Source organism: Mus pahari, chromosome 12 (genome assembly GCF_900095145.1).
Source record: "Mus pahari chromosome 12, PAHARI_EIJ_v1.1, whole genome shotgun sequence".
Lineage (NCBI taxonomy): Eukaryota > Metazoa > Chordata > Mammalia > Rodentia > Muridae > Mus > Mus pahari.
In genome coordinates, this window is record NC_034601.1 from 50,375,939 (window position 1) to 50,393,932 (window position 17,994).

General features: G+C 40.2%; 1 protein-coding gene across 1 annotated transcript in view; it reads right to left on the bottom strand.

The window, feature by feature from the left end:
- The window catches only part of Adgrg7 (adhesion G protein-coupled receptor G7), a 65,051-nt gene that overhangs the window by 34,218 nt on the left and 12,839 nt on the right, over positions 1-17,994 (bottom strand). Inside the window, exons 2-8 of the mRNA XM_021209363.1 lie at positions 15,511-15,624; positions 13,964-14,068; positions 10,619-10,731; positions 7,730-7,876; positions 5,099-5,199; positions 1,389-1,516; positions 1,166-1,273 (exon numbers count right to left, since the gene is read on the bottom strand). Of these exons, the coding sequence (XP_021065022.1) occupies positions 1,166-1,273; positions 1,389-1,516; positions 5,099-5,199; positions 7,730-7,876; positions 10,619-10,731; positions 13,964-14,068; positions 15,511-15,624 (816 nt within the window). The remainder of the gene's footprint in view (positions 1-1,165; positions 1,274-1,388; positions 1,517-5,098; positions 5,200-7,729; positions 7,877-10,618; positions 10,732-13,963; positions 14,069-15,510; positions 15,625-17,994) is intronic.

Below are 17,994 nucleotides of genomic sequence, written 5' to 3' on the forward strand. Positions count from 1 at the left end.
AGCAGAGTGGGGGGAGGGTATAGGGGACTTTTCGGATATCATTTGAAATGTAAATGAAGAAAATACCTAATAAAAAAGTTGTTTTTGAAAAAAAAAGAAAGAGAGAGAGAGAGAGAGAGAGAGAGAGAAGAAAGAAAGAAAGAAAGAAAGAAAGAAAGAAAGAAAGAAAGAAAGAAAGAAAGAAAGAAAGAAAGAAAGTGGCTTAACTTCATCTCTATTGTTCAGGGAACAACAAATGGAAGCTTGACTTTGCCAAGACTTGAATTCCTTTGGGAATGACACTCATAAAAGTCCAAGGCCTCCTGATTGAACTGGATGTGGAGTGCTCTGTAGGCTGCACATCTTTTTGCTTTTGTACCTTTGCATTTTCAGTTAACATCTCACATTGAAACATTCCACATTCCCCAACAGTGGGTGGCAAACACAAGTTTACAGTCCTGACTCAAAGTCACCCTGCTTCTAGTTTATATGAACCCTTGTGCCTCACTCCTATTTATTAAGCATCACACTACCAGGGAGATGAACTTTTAGCAAACTGTACAATTGAATAAAATCTGCTCTGTTCTTTAGATTCTTGCAAGTGTATCATTCATAATAGTATCACTTTTCTACATTTTGGCCAAATAAATGTTTGCATAAATTAAAATATGTTCTTTGGAACACTAGATTGGCAGTGTTGTTGGGAGAGAGAAACTTCATTAAGACTTCTAGAATACAGCTCTTTCAAGATGTCATGCCACATGCAAGACTGTGAGGAGCCTAGAGACAGTAGCTCAATTGTTACCACTAAATGACAACTTTCCTAGTTATATAAAAGTTTCCATGAGTGTCACACCATGAGGAAATAAGTACAGAGTTTGTGACTGAGCCTTCTTACAACACAGAAATGTAAGGAACACTTCTGCAAGAGTTTCATAGAAATACAGATTTATGTACCTGGCACTAATATTTCAATCTGTTACTCTCCAGTGTGGCTTTGAAATGAAGAATTCTCTGTGACCTGAAATAGTATCATTGAGATTACTGCATCAGAGCCTAAAGACAAACTAAATTATTATGTGTGAAACTAAACAAGGGTTGTTTCTCCCTTCATGGACTTTTAAGTTTGTAATTGTTTGGTTTCAGTGTGTTTTAAAAAACAATGCAAACAAGGTTCAAGACGTACTTTCCCCGGTATTAAGTAAGATCTGAAGTTCAGTCTGTCCATCTGGGTTGAGTCCATTTGCATTTTTGTCAATACTTGTTCCACCAGAAACCAGAGAATTACTAGATCCTATAAGAAAGGGAAATTAGAATTTTAAATATCTGCATTTTGGTGAACTGTGAATTGTTACTGGCAATGGACTGTTGTTTACTGCCACAAGCATAGAAGAAGTCGAACAGCTTACCTTTCTGTACAGAAAAGAGAACACTTGGCCCCGATTCGTTTCGAATGACAGACTGGATTGCTATGTTGGGTTCCACCACTTTCTCATCACCCAGAGAGTGGGAGTAATTCTCCATTTGCTTGATAAGACTGCACAGAATGAAAGACAGGAACTCGGCATGTTGTCATAAACCCAAGAGATGAGTTGTTTCCCTCTTTAGAAAGGGCAGGAGCACACAGACCATGTAGTCACAGTGACAACCACTAAATGTGTGTGTATGCATTTACTTAAACATATATCTGCTTCTCTTCACCAGAGTTTTGTTTTATCACATGCAGCTTTAAAAAATGCTATGATTATCGCTCCCACAGGCTTTGTGCCACCATTGCATTAGCATATCCTGCAGGCAGGACAGCATTGTATGTCAGAGGGGTTTTGTCTGGTTGGTACTTATGTTTTTCCTTTGATGGTGGGCAGAGTACCTGCCTGTATAAAAAAGGCTAATAGGTGTGAAGGACCCATGTAGGCACAAGCTCAACTTCTCCATGTCCAAGGAGTTTTGTAGATACGGTCTTCTGCAATGGGGCCTTGCCCTTCCATTTGTGGAAAGTCTTGGCAAGGGCCTGGGTTGTTTGGGGCTTCCCATGGAACCTTTTTTGGCCAATGATTCATCTAAATATAACCTATATTCTTGGTATTGGAAGATTGTTTGTTTAGAAGAATTTGTAGGAGCAACTAACCAATATCTTATCAACCTAAGGCCCACTCCACAAGATAGAACTCATACCTGACACAGCTTAGGTGACCAAGAACCTGAGATAAGATAGCCCGGGGACACAGAGTAAAACCCAAATTCTACCACTCTAAAAAACAAACAGAAAAACATAGCACTCAACTGACTCCTAATGACATTCTGCTATGCTCACAGATCAGTGCCTTACTCAGCCTTGATCAGAGAAGTTTCTTCCTAAAGCAGATGGAACTAATACAGAGATCCACAGCTAGCCAGACTTTGTACACACAGAGAGAGACCTTGAAACACTCAGCCCTAAGTGGGATGCCTCTATCAAACGCCTCCTCTTAGGGTTCAGGGAACCTCAGAGCAAAGGAGGCAGAAAGAATGTTCTTTGAGCACATATTACAGACTCCTTTAGCAATTTTATGGGATTCCTGAGTGTGTGAACTAATGTGTCTGTTTCCTGTGCCATCTCGTTGGGTTCTTTTCCCTCTGTTTTACCCAATTCCATTGTGCTAGTTTTTGTTTTATCTGATTATATTTTATTATAAAAAAGTGATGATGGAATGCAATTGATTTGCAGTTTAAATATAGATACAGAAAAATATAGATACAGAAAAATAAGCTCTTAAGCTTAAACTAGAGATTTCTAGAAGAGGGTGATCACTTTTAAATTTCAAATGTTACACAATTTCATGAGTTGTCAGCAGTCTGTGCTATGTATTTCCGACATAATAAATAATATTAACACCCGATAACATCTTTCATTAGAACTTACCTAATGATGGCTCCAAACTGCTAAGAGGAACATTTGTTTCCACTGTACCTGCTAAGTTCCCATTAAGGAATATTGAAACACTGGGGTACCAAGAACAGTTTCCCCAGGCATTCAAAGGTTGAGAAAAGATGTGCTAAATGTGTCAGGGTTGTGTACCACAGTCACGGACACTTCTAGAAAGTCATCTCACAGCTACTTTTAAGGCCATTTTTCTCTCATGTTATAACTGAATAGGTTAAATATGGGCTGGTTTGACTCAAAAGGCAGCAGTCAAACAGACATACATGACTGAAGGGAACCATGCAGTTTTTAAATTAGTAATATTCTAGTCAGGGAGATAGGTGTAATCAGGAAGTTTCAGATTTTAGAGTTAAAAAGTCAGGCCATTCTATCATTGAGAGGATAAATACAAAAAAAGAAAAAGAGGCGGTTTTCTTCCTGTTGAGAATAAGGGTGGGGCCACATACTCTCAGAAAGACTGCAAAGCAGCCTTGTGGTCATAGCCACCTCCCTCTCCAGGGAAGATGTGGCTTTGCACACACACACTGACTCTGTTACGATCCTAAGCTTGGATTTCTGTGAGATTCAATACATCTTACAGTAAATTTCAGTTTGGTCAGTGTGGAGGTTTGAGTGAGAATAGCTCCCATAGGCTCATATATTTCAATGTTTGGTTCCCAGGTGGGGGATTATTTAGGAAGGATTAAGAGATGTGACCTTGGAAAAGATATATCACTGGAGGTGGGGTTTGAGGCTTCAAAAGCCCACGTCAAACCTTGTCTTGCTCTCTGTTTCCATCAGATAAGATGTAAGCTATCAATTACAGCTCCAGTGCCTGCCCTCCTCCACACTCTGAGCGTCATAGACTAACAACCCCTCTGAAACTAAGAAAGTCCCCAGTCAAACACTTTCTTTCCTAAGTTGTCTTGTTCAGGGTGTTTCATAACAGCAATAGAACAGTAACTACGACAGCTGGGAAAACTTAAGTAGACAACTGTCTTAGTTATCTAAGAAAGCTAACTAGGGTAGAAATTCAAACAATGGGAAATGCATATACAAAAAGTGGGTTATGTTACAGAGACGGTTTTACATCTCAAGCACATCAGGCAACTAGCGAGAGTTTTTACCTTCAATACAACAGCAAGGATTCAGGGTTATAGACTGGCCATTGCAAGCAGTGTTCAAAAGAAAACCTGAAAACCTAAACTTGTTGATTGTACCATATTGCCTCCACCAGCAGAAACTTTATTCAGAGCCTTAGAGCTCTGGCTGCCTGGGCATTCTGCCCCTGCCAGCCCAGAAGAGGAGAACAGGCACTTCACTATGACAACTTGATGGGGTTGAAGCTGGATGGAGTCCTTCCTCCCCATTCTTCTCTGTCCCGTTTGCTTCCAGCTTTCTTATTTTCACTATCCCCTAAATAAACAGACTAAAAGGAGGATTCAGAGGCTGAACTTGGTGAGTCACAGGAGAGAGAAGTAGAAGAGATTGGTGGCTGATCCCTGGCTTCTGAAGAGACCCTTTTTATAGGCTTGCCTCAACAGATAGAGTTTAGAGAACCAGACTTACCCTGAGAAAACTTAATTCCCTTCACTTGAAAGGAAGAGAATGAAGAGAGCTCTTTCTTGGCAGCTCTTTAAGAGTATAGCTGCCCCTCAGTTTCCATGGGGGATTGTGTCCTGAGCCCTGTTATCCTTCTGGACACTGAAATCTTACAATGCTTACATTCTTGCATAAAATGGCACAGTGCTTGCCTATAGGAAAACTGAAAACAAACAAAACAAAACAAACAAACCCGCCTATCAATTCTTGGGAAGAGCGCGCAGAGGTGTGGAGCGTAGGCTGACAGTGTGGTAGGTCCTGTAGTCGGGTGCTCTCTGCAGCTCTGTGCATTGAGAAGGGAGCTGGAAGAACACCTACCGTGTGCATGCAGAGGCTGCTGCTTTGAACACACCAGTCCCAGGTGAAGAGAACAAACTGTAATCTGAATCACCCCAGTCACTTTTCCCCCTAGCCCATGAGCACACCTCAAACCAAGTAGGTAGCACATAGCACTCCATGTAGAACAAGATCAAGTAGAAAGTCAGGGGTTTTCTCTTAATTCCCAAACCATCAGGCAGTTACGGTAGCCCTGAGAGAAATAGGTCCTCTAGTCACACTTTCACCCAAGGAGGTAGATGGTACCTCCTCGAACTTCCTTTCCAAACAGTTGCTTACTCGTTAAAGGATTTGCTATTGTCCATCTCAGCAGCTTTTTGGAAAACATCTTCACTGGCATCCAGAATCTGACTCACCGTGGCTATAGCAGTTTTTTTTGCCTGTGAGGGAGAAGACACATCGCATAAGATATGGGTCATGCATAATTATCACTCTGATCGCGAGGAATTATCATGGTGGTCAATAACAGGAATCGCATGATAATCCAAAGGAAAGTGACTTTTGAAAATCAAAGTCTCAGTTTGAGACCGGAGACAAAGGAACGACCTGTGATAAGAAGTAAAACCACAAGTGAAGCTGGGGAAGCAGGATGCTTAGGGTTTTGAATTTCACTTCATGATAAGGTCACTCACTGAGCTCTCTCTACGCACAAAAATACTTGGCTTGGATAAAAGTAGACACAAATGTCGATGCAATGCTGGCCGTCCAAACCTCACAGCCCACAATACTTACTTAGCACAACTTAAATACTTAGTGTCAGGTGCACTTTTAGCTAGTGGTAAAATTGTTTTCTGATAATTGAACGCTCGGGTGTGAGTCTCTTGGCCTTTCATTCCTACATGTCTTTACCAACTAAATTTTACAGGTAGAAGTGCATGTTCTTTAATTCTGACTTTAATTACCTTGTTACTTAAAACCTACTTTTCAAAGAACCTTTGGTAACCAAAACAATTTTTGAAAGAAGGTTATCTGAAAATCATGAAGGAAATGAGCCATGTTGATGTACTTCATGTTGATGGCTTACAATCCTGCTGACCAAATCAAGAACTCCATTGGTGACAAATGTCGAGTATACTTTTTTCTTGTGTGTGTGTGTGTATATATATATATTATATATATATATATAATATATATATATAATATATATTATATATATATATATGAGAATTTATCAGACCATGATATTAGACCTGAAAACCTGGCTTAGGGTTTTTTAGAAGGCCAGAGACCAACCTGTGAGTATGCGTGGCACAAATGCAGAGATTAAAAGGCATATTTCAGAGCAAGTGTATAGGAAAACTGTTTATTTGGGATAGAACAGGGATGGCCCAGTTTAATAAAATTGATAATCTGTACATAATAAAGAGACTTGTTTATTCTAAGACATGCTGGAATATCTAATGTAATAATCATCATCATGTCAATTCCAGAGGATGTTTAGACAAGGAGTTTAACTTCTTTGAGCATCTCCCCAGGAAGTGTTCTCTGCCCAATGGTCTTAACTTAAACATCACTCAAATCACAGTGTAAGGAATAGAATTCGGGGTGTTCCTCCCATTTTAAGTTTTGGGAAATCAAACCTAAGACCCCACACATGCTAATGAAACACTATCAATAGGCTACAATCCCAAACACCTCTTACGACTTAAAATCTTGGATTCTCAGTCCCAAAAGGACACACATGGCATGTTCTCACTTGTAAGTGGATATTAGCCATAAAATACAGGATGCCCATGCTACACTCCACAGATTCAAAGAAGCTAAACAAGAAGGAAAGCGCAAATGAGGATGCTTGACTCTCACTTAGAAGGGGGAAAAAAACAGTCATACGAGGCAGGTGTGGGGAGGGAACGGGGTGGGAGTGGGGAGTGGTAGGGGAATAGAGAGGGTTCAGGATCAGGTGTGGGGAAGGACAGGAGACAGACAGGGGTGGAGAGGTGGGGGGCATCTCCAGGATGTGACAGAGACCTGGGATGATGGAGGTGCCCAAGAATCAATGGGGCTGACCTTAGCTGTCACATCACTGGGGCTATGGAACCTGAAAAGGCCACCTCCTATAGCCAGGCAAGAACACCAGTGGAGTGCCCACAAAACTTTCCACCCAAAATTTATCCTGTCTATAAGAAATTCATCAATGGGGGATAGAGGAGAGCCTGAGATTCCCTCTTGAGACCCATCCCATGGTCCAGCACCGATCTCTGACACTATTAACGGTACCGCGTCACACTATTAACGGTACCGCGTCACACTATTAACGGTACCGCCACACTATTAACGGTACCGCGTCACACTATTAACGGTACCGTGTCACACTATTAACGGTACCGTGTTACACTATTAACGGTACCATGTTACACTATTAACGGTACCATGTTGTGCTTACAGACAGGAGCCTAGCATGGCCTGTCCTCTGAGAGACCCAGCCCAGCAGCTGGCTCAGACAGATGCAGACACCCACAGCCAAGCAGTGGATACAGCTTGGACACTCTTATAGAAGAATAGGGGGAAGGATTGTGAGACCTCCACAGGGAAACCTACAGAGTCAACTAACCTGGACCCTTGGGACCCTCAGAACCTGAAACACCAACCAAAGAACATACGTGCTGGATCTATGCCTGCCTGTGCATATGTAAAATTTTGCAGCTTGTTCTTCAGGTTGGTCCCAAACAACTGGAGCAGGGACTGTTCCAAAAGCTGTTGCCTATCCTTGAGTTAAAAAATCTTCTACAGCTAGACTGCCTTGTCTGACCTCAGTGGGAAAGGATATGCCTAGCCCCTGATGTGCCAGGGTGGGGGAATATTCAGGGAGGACACACCCACTCAGAGAAGGGGATATAGGGGGAAGGATAGTGGAAGGGAGTGAACAGGAAGGGGAAGTTTGTAAAGTGAATAAAAAAAATTGTGTTTTACCTGGCTTTTATCTTCGGTTTTAATGAAGATCTGTCCAACCACTGTAGTAGCAGAAGTGATATTCTCAGCCGTCAGTTTACTGGTATCTGTTGTTAAAACCTGGGCATCTATAGAAATATTCTCATAGTCTGGTTTGTCCTCGTTTATCTGTTTAAAGGTAGTTTTGTTTGTTTCAAAAAGTCTAGTTCATACAAGTATTCCTAAACATTTTGCAAATGACCGCTGTTGAATGAGCTGTTTAACCGAACCTTTGTTTGCTTCTCTCTTTGTGTAAACAACACAGTTCACAAACCCCAGGGAATTTCCTCATTCTCTACTATCTGCATGCATTATATTAATAACAAGGCGATACAACTCACAGACCACATGAAGCTCGAGAGGAAGGAAGACCAAAGAGTGGATGCTTCAGTCCTACTTAGAAGGGGGAACAAAATCAAGGGAAGTAGAGGGTGGGAGGGAATTTGGAGGAAGAGAAGAGGGGGAGAGGAAAAAGAGGGAAGAATTAGGTATGGGAGGAGATGGAGGAGATGTACAGAGGGTCAGGAAATTGAACAGAGGTGTGTAGCAATGGAGGATGTGGAACTGGTCATAGCAACCAGAAAGTCCCAGATGCCAGGAAAGCAAGAGGCTCCCAGGACCCAACAGAGATGACATTAGCTGAAATAACCCACAAAGAGGAGAGAGAACCTGTTGACACCATATCCAGAGGTTAGGCATGTGCCCCCACCGACCCGGTTGAGGGATGGGGCCACCCACCCATCTCCAAAATTTTAACCCAGGATTGCTCCTGTCTAAAGGAAATACAGGGACAAAGAGTGAAGCAGAGACTGAAGGAAAGGCCACTCAGAGATTGCCCTACCTGGGGATCCATCCCCCATGCAGACACCAAACCCAGACACTATAGCAGATGCTAAGACATGCTTGCTGACAAGAGCTTTATACAGCTTTCTCCTGAGAGGTTCTTCCAGGGACCCCAATGAAGGAGTTAGGGGAAGGACTGAAGGAGCTGAATGGGCTTTATGTGGCATCAATGGAAGGAGAGGTTCTTGGTCCTGTGAAGGCTTGATGTCCCAGTGTAGAGGAATGCTAGGGTGGTGAGGTGGGAGTAGAGAGTGGTGGAGGAGCACCCTCATAGAAGCAGGGTAAGGGAGGATAGGATAGGAGGTCTGTAGAGGGGAAACAGGGAAAGGGGATAATATTTGAAATGTAAATAAATAAAATTAAAAAATTGTAAAAATAAAATAAAATAAAATAAAGAACAAGGAAAAGTCATGTTGCTATGGAACTGGAGTCAACATATGTGGATGGAGTGAACTCAGTTGTACACTAGATGGCACCATCCCTTCAAAAATCAAAGCAGTGCTCATTTGTAAGGAGGCAGCAGAAAAACAAATATTGAATTCAACAGCCAAGTCTCTGTGTCGGGCACACTGGTGTTTTAGGGTGTGATCGTGCATAATAAAATGTATAAGTATACATCATTTATAATATAAATTATAGATAAAAATGGTTCTGTGAGCTGAGAGCCCTCCTATCACTTAAAAGCCTTGGAGAAATCTAAAAGCTTATCCTAAAGTTTACAGAGCTTGGAAATCGCAGCGTCGAGAGGCTGATATTGTCAGATTCCAGAATCTGTACTCTTTCTTTCAATGTGTGACTGATAGCTCCCTGCACAACCTCTTTCTCATTTCCAACCCACCCACACCCTGGCCATCTGTGATAAGGAAGTTGCTGTGGTTCCTTGTGGATTTTAAACTCAGCAGTAGCTCTGCGTCGGCTTGGCAATGGTCCCTGGCAAAAGCATCTCACTCAAGAGTTCTAACTTTTCCTCACCTACAACGATATTCATCTGTAGTGTTTAAAGCTTAAACATGATTTCAAAAACTTAGCAGTGTACTTAAAATGTTTTAAATGGTACAAGGACATTCCCCCAGTTAACCAAAGTTTTGTTTACATTTTACTTACTGGTTTTGGCGTTACAATTCAGAAGTGATTTACTCAGTACTAACAACAAATTGAGTTATTTAGCCTTTTCCTATATGCCAATGACATGAAAATGTGCTGCACTTTCATGATTCTGGACAACAATAAACCATAGCTTCTAGTCATTCCCAAAATGATGAAGATAACTGAGTATGCTTCATTGGTTAACCATAATGTTGAGTATATTAGGTGATTTAAATACATTTAAAATATACAGTGGGCTTATCAGGTCTTCATTGAATTTTATGTCCAGGATCATCTGTTATTTGGTAGCAGTAAATGATCATCCATTGGTGGCATTAGCTGTAATTACCTTTAGTATAGAAATCATATCCAATTTGATAAAGAAGAAATAAGATAGATATAGAATACCTGCACAAAGAAGTGCCACATCAAAGTTTTCAGCTTCTTCCTCTTCTTGAGTTATCATACAAGTTAGGATTTACATGCATGCTCGATTGTCTATTCCTCAGCCCATGTAATTAAGATGAATGGGAACATATCTAGTCATAAATCCTTATGGTTATAGCCCTGAGACTAGTGTCAACATGAAGTTGTCTGTGTCTAAGGGTCATGGCTGGTTCAATTTCTTTTTCATTCATTTTAACAGAGTAGACTATCTTTGGTTTATGAAGCCAGGGCTCTATGCTCAGTCAAAGCTTGAACAGTCTACAAATATAAGGCTATTTAAAATATTTGCTAAGCTACCATTTGCTGAAATAAAATGTCAACATTAAACAGATGTCGACTTTAACCAAATAAGAATGGTTTCACTTACTGATTTTGTGATTTATAATTTGAGAGTTTTAAAAGCATTGATTTGACCTTTAGGTGTGTAAAAACCAAAGAATTGGCCTAGATTCAGAATGTATCCCAGCTGCCCAAAGGATGAGCTAGAAGGCCTACCTTTATCTCCAGGGTCTGTAGATTTTCATTACAATTCCCTACTGTTATCTTTTGGAGTTCTATGTTTCCAAACTCAGAAACATCGCACAGCCGAGTTGCTCTAGGACTGCCCGCTTCAATAAAAAGGAAAAAAGTGTGAAAAGCCAGACATGGAAACCACTGTATGCTTTGTGCCAGTGTGACTCTGCTGGGCACTGCATGCAGTCACTCTTGAGTCTGGGCTGACCTGTGACTGGCCTTCATCAGTGGAGTGTGGTTGAAATACACAACTTCCAGCACCTGGGCCTCAAACATTCTCTCAGTTTCAGTTTCCACTATTTTAGGATGTTAGAATGCTTTCCTGAGGTAACAATATGAGGAAGTTGAGTCTGATGACTGGGAGACAATGTACTGGTGATTGAGGTGCTGTAGCCAACGGTCAGCATGTGTGTTCCCCAAATGAACATCCTAGCTGCCACAACCAACTTATAGCATGGTGAGAAACCCAAAGCATTGTTGTTTTAGGATGAGAATTTGGAATTATTTTAATACCCAGTAGTAGGAAACTCAACCAATTGCTACAGTATTCTGCACAATTGTCTTGATTTTTAAAATGGGAGTTTCTGCCATGACCAGTTACTCCCCTCTTTGTCTCAAGAAAGATTTACTTTCTAACACATAGGAATGAAATAACTTTGAACTGGTCACAACGAAGGTATACTAAGCCGAGACCAGAACCGACATAAAGATGGCTTTCTGGCTCTTAAATTATATGCTAATCCTTTATCTCTATGCAAATCTGGGTAACTCCCAAAAGGCATAGAATTCCAGAGTATCTCAGCAAATGCTAGATGTTCTATTGGCTCTCAGTGAAGCATCTCCTTGGGCAGTTTTGTTTCCTTAGATCACCTGAACTTTCCAGCTCACTGTCATCCAATTACTAATGATTACATAATATATGTATAGGTAAAATCATAATTAAAGGGGTGGATAATTACAGGCAAAACTTTTTCTCAGGATCAGTATTAAGGCAGCTGTTTTTTGAGAAATGGTAAGAAATGTTGATATCAAAAACTGCTTTAATGACACTTAAAACAGGTTAGAGTTTTCATTAATTTATATGATCACTATACCTCTACTGCAAGACATAATAAAAAGTTTTAATACATATAGGATTTATATGTTTTAAGAAGACATTTCAAGTGTGCCCCTTCCATTATTCATTGAAATGAATATATTCAAATATCATTGAAATGCACTGTAATCACTTGTTATATAAAATAAAAATTAAAAAGAATTCTTAACAGAACTAAAAGTGGATTTGGTAATAGTTGAAATATATATCTTTAAGATGATATAAACTCAGTCTGAAATGCAAAGGTATAATAAACATTTTTATAATAGTTGCTCAAGAATCAGATAAATATCAAACAAAAGATGATACTGTGACTCGCTTAGCACCCCCAAAGTATTACATCAATCAGCTGTGATAACCTTCATGGGTATATTACTGACACTTATTTTTCCAATTTATAGCATACAGTTATGCTTTGTAAGTTGTATCTGGTTTATGAAGTATAAAAATATGTAAGGTATATACAATATAGAACCTGAAGATAACAGTTATCCATAAGCTCACTGTACAGTATTATCTATAAAACATGCATAGTAAAAACAAAGGCACTGACATGTTCCTTTAGCTTTCTGAGATATTAAGAGGCTTGTGCTGTCTAGTTTTACGTCAACTTGACACAAGCTATAGTCATCTGAGAGATAGGAACTTCATTTGAGAAAATGCTCCCATAAGATCTGGCTGCAGGTAGGCTTGTAGGGCATTTTCTTAGTGATTGATGGGGAAAGGTGCAGCCCATTCTGGGTGGAGTCAACCCTGGGCTGTAGTCCTGAGTTGTATAAGAAAGCAAGCTGAGCAAGGCAATAAGCAACACTCCCTCAAGGCCTCTGCATCAGCTCCAACCTCAAGGTTCCTGCCCTGCTTGAGTCCTGTCCTCATTGCATTTGATGCTGAACTGTTGTATGGAAGTGTGAGTGAAACAAACCCTTTCCTCCCCAAGCTGCTTTTGATCATGGTGTTTCACCACAGCAATAGTAACCACAACTAAGAGAAGGCTGGGAAGGACATATATTGAACATAGGATGGATCATGGACATGTGAGTGATCACTTATAGAATAAGTAAAGAAAGAATGTAGGAAAAAGCAATTCCTACAATGTACTTAGAATTTCAGTGTGGTCAGGATATACCCAAAAGTTAATATCTAAATAAAATATGAAATCATTCTCACTGTTACTGATGATAGCTTTACCAAACATTTTTATAAATGAGTTTTAAAGTGATTACATTCTTGAAACATCCAGTCTGTAAGAAATGGGGGATGCTATCAAAGCTAAGAAGATACAAATTAATACAGCCAAGGGACAGGTCAAACATCTAGATAAAATTACATGACCAGTAGGCTCTAGTTATTATGAAAAGAGCTCTCTGGATGAATAAAGTCTACACTTAGAACATTTTCCTCAATGTGGTACTAATTTAAGTCATCAACATTCTGAATCTTGTCTGGAAACATATTCTTTATAACTTATGTATTTTCTGCTTTTATTTATTTATTTTTTAATGATTTATTTATTATTATATGTAAGTACATTGCAGCTGTCTTCAGACACACCAGAAGAGGGTGTCATATCTCATTACGGATGGTTGTAAGCCACCATGTGGTTGCTGGGATTTGAACTCAGGACCTTTGGGAAGAGCAGTCAGTAATCTTAACTGTTGAGTCATCTCTCTAGCCCTGTCTGGAAACATATTAGAACCAGAATATATTCCCCTTGATTTTTGAAATGCCTCAAACACATAGGGTTGTCATACTGATGAAAGGGTCATGAATCTAGAAACATAACATGATGAATAACCAAAGTGACCAAGGAAAGAAAGGATTACTGACAACAGGCCTACTCCTTTTAGTCTCTACTTGGAAAGACATATACTTAAAAAGTTATAGAAGAAATCTGTAATATATATTGATTTAAAATAATGTACACAAACACTACAACTCACAGGATAAATATTCACCTCAACAAATGCCATGGGGCAGAGTAAGCTAGAGAAAAAAAAATCCAATTAAGCACAGATCAGGAAGAGTTTAGAAACAACTGATCCACATTAAAGTTTTTAGGGAAATTATGATTTTATGTAGTTCTGCACTAACCTTCAAACACTGACGTTAAAATAAGCTAAGACTTTCCTTTCTGTCTTGTCCAGAACCCCAATTCTAGTTGGAGGAATGGTAGGTATGACTCACGCTAACCATTCCTGTGCTAAGACAGAGATGCCAGGAGCTGCACATACCATTGATGGTGCCCGGTGCACATGTTTGCAAAGAAGGACCATATCTGCCCACTGGGATTCGGCCAAAGGTGAATCCGCTGTCAGTACTATTTTCACAGAAATTAGCTGAAATGGAAACACATTTCTCTCATAATAAATCACATCTTTAATTTTGAAATTTGAAGATGGGTAAAAGATGAAGTTCAGAATCTTTGCAGTGTAATTGAAAAAAAAAAAAAAAAAAAGACTCAAGAGTCAACGGGCCAGTTCAGTTTCCATACTGTCTATCAGCTTACATTTTTGCCATCGGAATAAATATTCTAGATAATTGGTTTCTGTTAAAATGTACACCATTCAGACTTGGGTTGGGGGAGGTGTGACCACTAACATACCTTACACTATACATAGCAAGAAGTATGTATCAATTAATTAGGATCTAGAGAATGGCCTGATGACAATATATGGTGGCAAAGAACTTTATGAGACTTTGGGTCAAAGCAAAAAGGACAAAATCACAGGGGTGTAGGATGCATTCGCTGAATGGAGTAGAGGCAATTAATGCGAGGAGATGGAGAGACTATTCCAAGATGGAATTAAGAGAATGAAAATTGTGGGAAACTACACCTTGATCCAGAAACAGCTTGAAATGGGATTCTGGCATCATGTATGGGCATCAAACCATAAATTTAATAGCTCAAGGGAAAGGAAAGGACTGAATTAAGCACATATTTAAGTATATCCTTAGACTTATCATGATTCAAAAGTAAAATGCTAAAACTCTGGCATTTGAAAGAGAGTCAAATATCATGTAACCCCTCGAAAGGACTTGCAGAAACCATATTGCTAGCTGTCCTGGATTAAAGGCTGGAAGCAAAAGGAAAATTATATCTGTGAATTACAGAAAAATGATATTTAGAAAATGGACAAAGTGTCTCCATTATATAGTGCCTAAAAGGAAAACATGGCTTTGATTGTTGAGAGGAAAAAAATCTCACATTTTTAGCATTTTAAAATATTTTTTCATATACGTGTGTGTGCTTGTGTTTTATTATTTGAAAGTTTTATACAATTACATAATAAATGTTAGATTTTTCCTATCCCCACTTTCCTTCTTATTCCCCATCCTCTAAAGTCCCTTTCCTAGTTAGTCCTCTGCCTATTTTCATGCCTTCATTTTTTGTTTGATTCTCTAAGTTTAATTAGACTTTCTTGCTCAAGAGCATGAGTGAGAGATTAGGGCAACTTTATCAGTGGACACACCCCTGGAAAAAAGTCATGCCTCCTCCCCTAACAGTTAACTCTCAATAATTCCCCAGGGAGGAAGTGGAATCTCATAAAAGCCCCTGGTATCCATGATGAAGTGTGGACAAACCAATCTTGTGCAGGTATTATGAAAATAACCACAGTTGTGGTGAATTCATGCATCCATATCTCAGTGCTGTCATCATGCTTATCGTGTCTATAGTCTTTAGCTAAAGCTTCTAGAGTGTTTTTTTTTTTTTTGCTGCTGTTGTTACTAACAAAAGGATCACCAATTATGTCATCATAGTATTAGTCAAGTAACTTACCAATTGTGCATCTCAGCCCTTTCCACTCTTCAGTACAAATGCATCTGCCATTTTGCCAGGTTCCACCATTCCTGCAGAACTGTACAGAGGTGCTTGACACAGAAACAAATATCCCTGAAAAACCAGTAAACAACAGAATAGTGTGGGAACTTGTCAGTTAGTTTCTCTTTTTAAGTCTGTAGCTCTTTAATTTCTATATGCAAAACCAGATTGGCTTTGCTGGAAATATCCATTATAATATCCTCATCAATATGTAACATTATGAATACTAAAAAAGATATATTTAAAAGACAGAGCATTCAATGGGAATCTTCTAAGAGGAAATAGATGATACATAGATAAATAATAAATAGACAGACAGGTTGACCAAGTTAGCATGCAGACTTCCAAATACTATTTAGATACTATGCTGGCTAATTTTATGTCAACTTGATACAGGTTAGAGTCATTTTAGAGGAAGGAACCCCAGTAGCTAAATGCCTCCATAATATTGGACTGTAGGCTACCCTGTAAAACATTTTTTTAATTACTGATTGATGAGGGAGCAGGAGCTCAGCCCATTGTGGGTGGTGCCATGGTCCTGGGTTTAATAAGAAAAGAGGCTGAGCAAGCCATGGGGAGCAAGCCAGTAAATAGCCCTCCCCCATGGCTACTGTATCAGGCCTTGTCTCCAAGTTCTTGTCCTGATTGAAATCCTGCCTTCACTGCTTTTGATGATGAATGGTTATATGGATCTGTGAGTGAAACAAACCCTTTCCTCCCCAAATTGCTTTTGGTCATGGCATTTTGTCATAGCAATAGAAACCACTGAGACAAATACAAGGGAAATAATGAAGACAGAGGTCACCCCAACAAGGAAAACTATCCTAAAGAGGCAGCATTTGAATGAGACTGTATAATTAAATCAAGTAAACTCAAGATAAAAACTAGTGGCCTTAATTGGAAGCACAGAAAGAGTAGCATCAAAGGGTGCTCAGTAGGTAAAGTGCTTCCTGTGCAAGCCAGAGTTCAATCCTTAGATCCCTGGTGGAAAAACATGACATGGTGGTACCCACTTCCAGTGGCAGGAAGAGAGATACTGGTCAATGTCTGAGCCTCGCTGGCCAGACAGCCTTACTGAATCAAGGAGCTCCAGGCCAATATGAGAGCCTGTCTCAAAACACAGTGTAGACGGCACTTAAGGGCTGATAACACTAGAGGTTGACCGCTGATCTCCACAGGTATGCCTGTGCCATACCACATGCATCCACACACAGACATGACCCTGTGTGCATACTCTGATGCACAGTGTAGCATCACAAAGCACGGAGAGGTCTCACATGTCCCAACAGCAGTAGAATGTATACAATAGCAATGGTCCTGTGTGACGTAGAGTAGACTGTGAAGACCTTTATACACTAAGCTCAGGAGATTAAATCCTGAGGGGATGCAGAGGGGTCTTAAGGCAGAGGAGTTGCATGAGAAATGTGTCCTAGGATGACTGATCCAACGATATGGGAATAGGCTGGGCATACGGCAAGAAGAGTCAAACAGTGATCCAGTCCTCTGCGGTGGCACTAAGATGGTAGACAGTAGTCTTAGTCAGGGTTTCTATTCCTGCACAAATGTCATGACCAAGAAACAAGGTAGGGAGGAAAGGGTTCATTCAGCTTACACTTCCACATTGCTGTTCATCACCAAAGGAAGTCAGGAAAGGAACTCTAGCAGGTCAGGAAGCAGAAGCTGATGCAGAGGCCTTGGAGGGATGTTTCTTACTGGCTTGCTTCCCCTGGCTTGCTCAGCTTGCTCTCTTATAGAACCCAAGACTACCAGCCCAGAGATGGCACCACCCACAAGGGACCCCCCTCTCTTGATCACTAATTGAGAAAATGCCCCACAGCTGGATCTCATGGAGGCACTTCCCCAACTTAACTCCTTTCTCTGAGATAACTCCAGCTGTGTCAAGTTGACACAAACGCAGCCAGTAGAGTATTACACTCAAGATGATTACCTGAAATAGGAGCCCTTGGGAAAACCTTGTTTTAGGTAAGGGACACTAGTGTTGGTGGACTGGGTGGTGAAACTCTAAGGGTAGAGTGGCTTGTACTATGTTGAGTCCCCCACAGGTTGACAGCCTTACATGCTCAGCAGTATTTACAAATGCAGTTAACTCCAAGAAAGACAACAAAGCCTGCTTAAAAGTACTGAAAAGCCAAGAAAAATATCCAGATAGTAAAGAGAATGCTGTTTCTGTAGCTCATCCACGAAAGGTGTAACTGAGTTTGAGTGACCGAAGTGGATGAAAATCCAGCAAAAAGCTTAACAGATAAAGGCATGAGAAGACACTGGCGGTGACAGAGCAACTGGAATCTCAGAGGGGGGTTCCAGGAGAGAGACAAAGGAATATGGCTTAGTCTCTGTGTATAAGTTTCCATTAAATATGGAGAAAGAAAACATTTGAAAAAATAGAATTATAAGATCTAGATCTAGAGGAGTGTGTGTGTG